General features: G+C 41.9%; 1 protein-coding gene across 1 annotated transcript; it reads left to right on the forward strand.

Annotated features, from left to right (window-relative positions):
- Positions 1-5637: 5637 nt before the first annotated feature.
- On the forward strand, positions 5638-7148 carry foxd7 (forkhead box D7). The gene has a single exon (XM_022190659.2). The coding sequence runs from the start codon at positions 5929-5931 to the stop codon at positions 6883-6885; it is 957 nt and encodes a 318-aa protein (XP_022046351.1). The 5' UTR covers positions 5638-5928; the 3' UTR covers positions 6886-7148.
- The last annotated feature ends 819 nt before the right edge of the window (positions 7149-7967 follow it).

The following is a 7967-nucleotide window of genomic DNA, read 5'->3' on the forward strand; positions in this document are numbered from 1 at the left end:
AAACCAAACATTTGCGTTGAGTCACATATAACAGTCATCATCCTGCTTCTCCTTCCTTATCAGATATCTTTAATTCCTCCTTATCCAGAATTATCCGGTTATAGTTCCGTATATCAGGATGGACTGAGCTTTATATAAATGTTATTTCATCTTGTCTTCACGAAGTATTGCAGGACCCTGGAGTTATTCTTTACACACTCTAGCTGTGACATTACAGAGGCTGAATACTAAGAAAAACACTCTTTACATGAGACAAGCATAGGTTACAGTTTCCCCATAAAACCTCACGTAACAGAATGTAGCATGAACTTAGAGTACGTTTACTAGTTGGTGAAACCAGTAAATTGTTTTGCTGACTTCTGATGTCTGAATCATGTTGGGTAATACAATGACAGCAGGCATATTAGCTTGTCATTGCATGTCCAGTGGCTGGGTTCCATTTAGGTGTTCCAGCACTAACAATACCAGGATCAGGGAACACTCACACCTAAATGAATGTCTTTGTTTAAGGCCCTTCTCTACTTTAAAATATGTTTCTAATTATAGGTCAACTGAACAAATTAAGTTTGAGAAATGCTGCGCCCCAGAATACATTCATTAGAGCTGTCAACAGTGATTTAGTTCTGTTGAATTCAATGCACAAGGCAGCTTATACAATAATTCATGTTAAAATGACATTGAAATCATTGTGCTGGTCTCCCTCATGACCTGTTGGTGCATGGATGCTCCTGGCACCATGCTATTAGTAGCTGATCCCTTTGGTCCTTTATGTGACCTGGTATAAAAAGAAAATTGAAAAGATGGTCACAGAGTGAGCAATGTCATTTACATTACCTGCGAGTGGTTTTAATTTAAGTGCTATGAGATGACATGTTGTGAACTGGTGCTATATCAATAAAATAAAATTTCAATGTTGGTGCTGATCATTGAAGTTTTCAGTTTCTTAGTTGGTCAGTCATGAATTTAGATCAGGTTAAAGTGCTAGTTTTAAGCTGCAAAATTCACCTTTACAGTCCATTTGAACTTAAATATTTGAAAAAAGAAATCTAAACTTTATCAAACTGTTTTATTTATGTTGCTTTCTTCATGAGGAACAGTGCAGAGCATCTTAACAGGCTTTAAGTGGCTATTTTCCTCAATAGTCACTGAACAGGTGTTGGTAAAGTTGCATGTTTTCTCTCTAGAGTAAACCAGCAGTTACTAAAATGCACTCAGTTGTCGGTTTATGAGGCATAGCAAAGTAAAAAAAAGCTAAACTGAAGTTGCTGCCCTGAAAAAATGAGTGAAAGATGGTCAGTGACTCTAATCCCAAACTTTTTGGGTCACATTAAGTGAATTTCTGTTTGTGTTTGCATATACAGCCCTGGCCCTGCAAACAGGAAGCAAACAAATACTGATCCACACAGCACAGTCAGGCTTTGTCTTTAACTTAGCTTCCACTGGTAATTAATGAAAGTGCAACACCTGGGAATTTCACATTTCTTTTTTTTGCAATGGTACGTTACGTTAATGACTAGCACTATAAAAAGAAGTAGAAACCAAATATATTCATGAATAATTACAGACAAAATATTTCACAAAGAGCATTTGCAACCACTGCACAACAGTTCTTTAGAAACATGACCTTTATACGTTAAATGTTCTCAAGTTTCTTTGTCATTTTAAATTTAATACATATTAAAGTTTACCAGACATCAGTCTGACATGAGCAAGAAATGACTGCAACTCTAACAGAGATGCTCATAGAGCTGGAGCTGATACAATATTTTATCATCCTTATGTTATTCAATGCAGTCTGTAAGAAATGCGGACATATACTTAGATCAATGGGAAAACATTTACAATTTTAAAGCGTGATGTACTTTCTTTAAACAGTGTGGAAGAGCACCCAGAGAACACATCCTCCACCAATATCTTTGACCTAAGTGGTTTGCATCTGCACCAAAATATGATCTAAACATTAATTAAATAATGTATTAATTTTAAAATATTATTTCTTTCTGTACACATGTCGCCACCACGTCGCAACAAATTTGGCTTTGACTCTTGTTTTGGTACTTAATTAGTATTCCTGAGATTGAAAGAAGAAAAGGTGAATGAGCTGAACTGAACTTAAAAGCAAAAAAACAACTTGAAAAAAGTTCAATGACATTAAAATAAACATATCAATCTACAGATATCTAGTTATGCTGACAATATTTATGCGGCCTTTCCGTCATCTATCCATCCATTTTCCTCTACTTATCCAGAGTCCGGTCACTTATCTGAGCTGTTCCCAGGTCAGATGAGATACGTAATCCCTCCAGAGAGTCCTAGATCTATCCCACCTCCTCACACTTTGACATGCTAGGAAAACCTTCACAACCAGGCATCTAGGAGGCATCCTGATTAGATACCCGATCCACCTCAGCTGGGCCCTCTTAACTTGAAGGAGTATCAATTTTGCTTCATACTCCTTATTGTCCAACCTCCTCACCCAGTCTCTAGGTCTGATCTAAGCCGTCCTATAGAGGAAACTCACTGTAACCACAATCTCATTCTTCCATGATCAGAGGTGAGGGTTGGAACATACACAGACTGCAAATTTAAGAACTTTGCCTTCCAGTTGAGGTCCTTCTTCACCATGACAGTTTGGTAAAGCACCTGCATTGCTGCACCAAACTGTCTGTCTCATGCTCAATTTTACTGTGAACAAAAGAGATACTTAAAGACCTCTAACCCATAGGAAGCAAAGAACCGTGGCTTTAGAGTTGGAGGAGCTGACTGAAGGTGACTCAGTGTACGTGAGTAGAGAGTGAATTCATGAATGTTATCATGAAAATAAGCAACCATGACTTTAATTTAACACATATTGAAGACATGTAGATTCTGAATATTTTCTTCAAACTACAAAAAACAAGAATCTGTAGATAGTGTACCACTAGTTTTTCTTTAAACTGAACTTACAAGCTTTCCAAGTCCAAAAACTCATGTCCAAAGGTCCTAGTGCGGTCTGACAATAACAAAAATATAAAAAAGGATTGCATTTGCTTTAAATTTAACAAAAGTTCTCTATTCACGTTTCAAGAAAGCACTATTTTTCCTGCTAAACTCCTCTTTCCGCCACAAGATGTCGCCACACAGTCAGCTCACCACGTCGGATCGTCCTGTGATTGATAGGACTGGAGATGTGTCATCCCTCGTAAATGGATCCAGACAGCACAGTAATGACTGAGCAGAGCAGTCAGACACCAGAGCACAATGAGATGATGAGATGCAGAGAAGCGGCTGCATCACTTTCTCTGTTCTGGAGCCGTTTGTCAGCTCATAAATACTGTGTTAATGACCAGTTCAGCTCGTGAAATTTACACTTGCATCCTCCCCTACACGGTATGCGCGTGTGTGTTTCATATGTGTGTTTGGCTCAGCACCTCTGACTTTTTTACTTCAAGCACTTATGATTCATGATACCTTAAATTACACGTTATATTAATGTCCACCGCCCCTGCCAAGATTTTAAGGGAATCAAGATGAGAGAGGGGGGCATTGTGCTAAAACAACCTCCGGTCTTTGAAGCTGTTTCAACCTCTCCCAATGAAAAACACACTCGGTTTTTTTTTTTTTTTATCACTCCCAGAATCGTGGAGGCCTCAGAGTTTTCACAGAGATAAGAAAACATTTTAACTGAAGTAGCCCGTTACAGCTTCATCTAACCCTGATTCTGACCTGCACGTATGGAGCGCTCATTTATCCTGAATGATCCGCAGAGATCCCCCTGGCCGAGTCAGTTCCTGCCAAATGATGTTATTACTGCGAGTCCTTGGTGGCTGCTGCTTTTCCCACTTACTCATCTGAGCAAATAAGATCAGCACAATGGCCGTTTTTGTCAGATAGCAGGCGTGTTTTCGATTCAGATGTGCGCGCAATGGATAAAAAGGAGGCTTTGTCGATCTCTTGAGCGCTTCCACATTTTGCTACTTTATTGAAAAGAAGAGAAGAAAAGCCCCATGGAGTGTATTTAATGTTGCGTAGCTTATATGATGACATGGTTCCTATACATTTACGAGAAATACAAAAAACTACAGGTCATATTTTGTAAAATTGCGCACAGGACACTTACCCACATCTGTCTCATCCATCACGGGTCCCCAAGAAAGGACTCCAGCGCGTAAAAAGTTTGGGAACCTTAGATCCTCAGTGCCATACCTTGAGTTTTTCTAGTGATTTGACGCTCCTGCTCTCGCCTTATTGAAACCACACAACGCGCGCAGACCTGTTTCCAATCTGAAGACATGCGTGATGAATTTGGGAAATCATCTGCAGCTTTGCTGGTACCGTATAGCCCACCCAGTCTGGACCCATGCAGTCCCCCCTCTGCCCCGAGGTATCAATACGATTAGAGGCAGGAAATGTGGGAATCCCCAACAAAGGGCTCCATCATTAAACACAAACAACCAGAGGCCTCCCAACAATACCAAAAGCGCCCTCCTCTCCTCACTTCTCTTTTATGTCTGCACAAGTGAAAATCTATTACTTTCATCCCAATATCAGCGTCCTCCTCCCAGTTGCCCATTATTAAAGTAGATAATCTGACAGGGTTACGCTGGACTTTGATAGGTTTGTGCTCAAATGAAGAACATAGGGTGTCGAGTTTCTGCCACAGAAATCTCAGGTTATACAGACTGCAGATCAAATATTATTTCTTTCTCCATTTCACACATGGTGGTGTTTATCAACGTGTCTCTCGGAGGAATCAGCGTTTTAGTTTTTTTAAGGCACACTGTTTCCCTCTTATCAATGTTTCCAATGCATGCAGGCAACAAATTATTATTTTCACAGCAGAACAAAATCAGTCATTCCAGTTTTATCCTGTGTTGTACGTCTGAAAACGTGTAATTGTGAGTCAAGTGTGCGCATAAAGTGCGGGTGCGGGAGTCTTCGAGGAGGATTAAGGCTTAAGTCCCTGCCTCACGTAGAGAAGTGTTTGGGGATTTCCCCCCCTCACTCTGCAAATTCAGAATGTTGATTTGATGTCCCCAAAGCATCAGTCAGTTTATTCTAAAAGTATTCTCAAAAGTGTTTTTTAATTTTATTTTATAACCACCTTCTATCAGTGCTGCACAAAGATTTTCCTCCAGTTTTACAGCTGTTATAAAACGTGAAAAGACAGTTATTTCAAAAACAGACAGATTTTGAGGTTTTACTTTTTCTTTTATGCACAGTCTCTTCAGGATAAGTGCTTTAAAAACGTGAAAAAATTTGGTGATTAAAAATATTAACCATAACAGATCAGGAATAACTGCGTAAAAGTTGCTGAGCGCTTAGTTCCAAAACGATTGTGGAATTATTTTGACGTAAACCAACCTATCGCGACGTTATTTTATTCATAATTTTACAACAATTTTAACACCACTCAGAAGCGAGCCCTCTGGGAGAACCGGTTTGTTCCTCTCCAGAACAGTCGCCTCTGATTTCTTGAATGGATCTCTGATGTCCGCGTCGACCTGGCACTGTTGCTGCTGATGAGAGTGAGCCGTGTGGTTCAGGCCTTCTCCATATGGCACCCTTTGCGACGTTTTCATTGGTCAGGATCCTTTTCCTCGTGCCTCACCGTGACATCACATCCACCCGAGCCGCAGGAAAGCAACAGAGATTACAGATGATGCTGGACATCTCCGAGGGCGCACGCACTTTTACCCTTTACGCACAATCACTCACCGACCGCTGTTTGCGCTTAAAGGCACCAAAATACAGGATATCCGCGCTGATGCTTTGCGGTTTGGGGAGTTTGTTTTGTGAGAAGTAGGAGCAGGACTGCGCTCGGAGTTTTACTTTTTTTGTGAATGGAGATGGGCCGTGCGTAAAGATCTATTCCTGGCATTTAACAGAAGAGCTGTCAGTGTCCCACCTGTTGCCAGGTGGTGTTGGCTTCACCCGCGGACATCTACTATGACATTAGGTTTGGAAATCATGGAGGATATTGTTATCGATGTGGTGGGGGAAGGACTCAAAGACAGCGGAGAGGAGCAGCTCTTACCTTTGGATGAGTCGCGGAGCACAGAGACTTCCAGCAGCCAGAGCAAACAGCGGGACACTTACAGCCCCGTACCGGCGTGTCCTCCGCCTGCTAAAACCAAAGGTCCCGCGTCAGTGAAGCCTCCATACTCCTACATCGCTCTGATAACGATGGCCATACTGCAGAGTCCCAAAAAACGCCTCACTCTCAGCGAGATATGTGACTTTATCAGTCACCGCTTCGTTTACTACCGGGAGAAGTTCCCCGCCTGGCAGAACTCTATCAGACACAATCTGTCGCTTAATGACTGTTTTGTAAAGATGCCCAGAGAACCCGGAAACCCCGGGAAGGGCAACTACTGGACGCTGGACCCCAACTCCTCCGACATGTTTGAGAACGGGAGTTTCTTGCGGAGGAGGAAGCGCTTCAAGCGGCAGCATTTTCGCTTCGACCCGCTGAAGGAGCAGCACCTGGAGCCCAGCGGGCTGCACGGCTTCCCGCACTCCGCCTACGGGCTCGGCACGGCGGCTCTGCAGCTGCCCAGCCTGGAGATTTACCCCTACCTCCATCACCACGCGCCCTCGCCATGCGGCCCCGCCACCATCCCACCTGTCAGCAGCATCCTGCCGGCTCTGTCCAGCTTCTTCTCCCGCAGCGCCCTCACAGCCAAGGCTTTCCTTCAGTCGCAGCCGGGCATGGACGGCTTCTCCCCTGCCCAGTGCACCGCGTACTCCTCTCCCCTGACCTCCAGCGCTGCCTACGCCTCCCCTGCGCTCTTCCACCCGGCGGCGTCTCCGCACTTCCTCAGTTTACACCAGGAGTACCAGAAACTACAGACTCAGCGTGGCACCGCGGCTCTCGCCAAACGCATCCACACCAATAATGAATAATCCCACTAAAATCGGACTTTTGAACTCGTGTTTTCTCAGGTAACAGAGGCATTTTAAGCAGAAGCTCTCCGCAGTGAAAAGTGGATCTGCTTTTTAAGAATGTTGTAGATACAAAACTCTCCCTCCTTCCCTCTTTCATGGCAAAAAATACTTCAACAGGCCCCTTTTTTTATTTGATCATGAATTATCATCTTTTGTTTTAATATTTAAATGACGAGTTTCCTATACCATTTTCTGGAAAGAAATAAAATTGAATATTTAAACCTTGCCTTATTTGTATTTCACACAGATCCACGTGGGAATGTGAAGCGTTTTAATTAGTTTCTGGATGAGCAAAGAATAATTACCACAATTATTTTTTTAAAAGCTGTAGACACTCGATATTTTTCTTCTTCTTTATTTTTTTGTTAAATGCTAGCTTCGTTTTCATTTTCATTGTCTGGGGTTTCTGTGCTAAATTATGTAGCAGGCCTTCATGTAAAATGGACAATCCCTCAAATAAAGCCAAAGTAATCTTCATTTAGATGATCACAAATGTTGGATTGCTGCTGAACTATGAAAAGGAGCAGCCAAAATGACAGAATTTTAAACAATAATGAAGACTAAATTGTCACTCAGGCCTTTAACCTGCAGTAACTCCCTGGAAAGATGAGCTTCTCTTTTGCGTAAAATGAGTGATAGAATAAAACCAAAGCAAAGATTACTCTCATAAAGATGTGATTCTGGTAATCGTGAGTCACTCAAATGTTTTGTCACTTGTTTACCATACTAAAACAATTTTAAAAAATGAGATATTTATTTTAAGGTGAAGAGGAAAAAGCAACATCCTGCACCATGTTGGAAAAATCTTGGAGTGTCGAGGTCAAACTCAGATTTGGTTGATGGAAGAATCTATGATTGCATTAAATTATAAAGCTGAATAAACGAGACATTTAATTGGGTTGTTTAGCTCTTAATGCAAAGGCCTACAGCGCGTGTGTGTGTGTGTGTGTGTGTGTGTGTGTGTGTGTGTGTGTGTGTGTGTGTGTGTGTGTGTGTGTGTGTGTGTGTCGCTCTCATAGCTACAACCCTGAAAATATTCA

The sequence above is a fragment of the Acanthochromis polyacanthus genome, chromosome 21 (assembly GCF_021347895.1).
Source record: "Acanthochromis polyacanthus isolate Apoly-LR-REF ecotype Palm Island chromosome 21, KAUST_Apoly_ChrSc, whole genome shotgun sequence".
Taxonomy (NCBI): domain Eukaryota; kingdom Metazoa; phylum Chordata; class Actinopteri; family Pomacentridae; genus Acanthochromis; species Acanthochromis polyacanthus.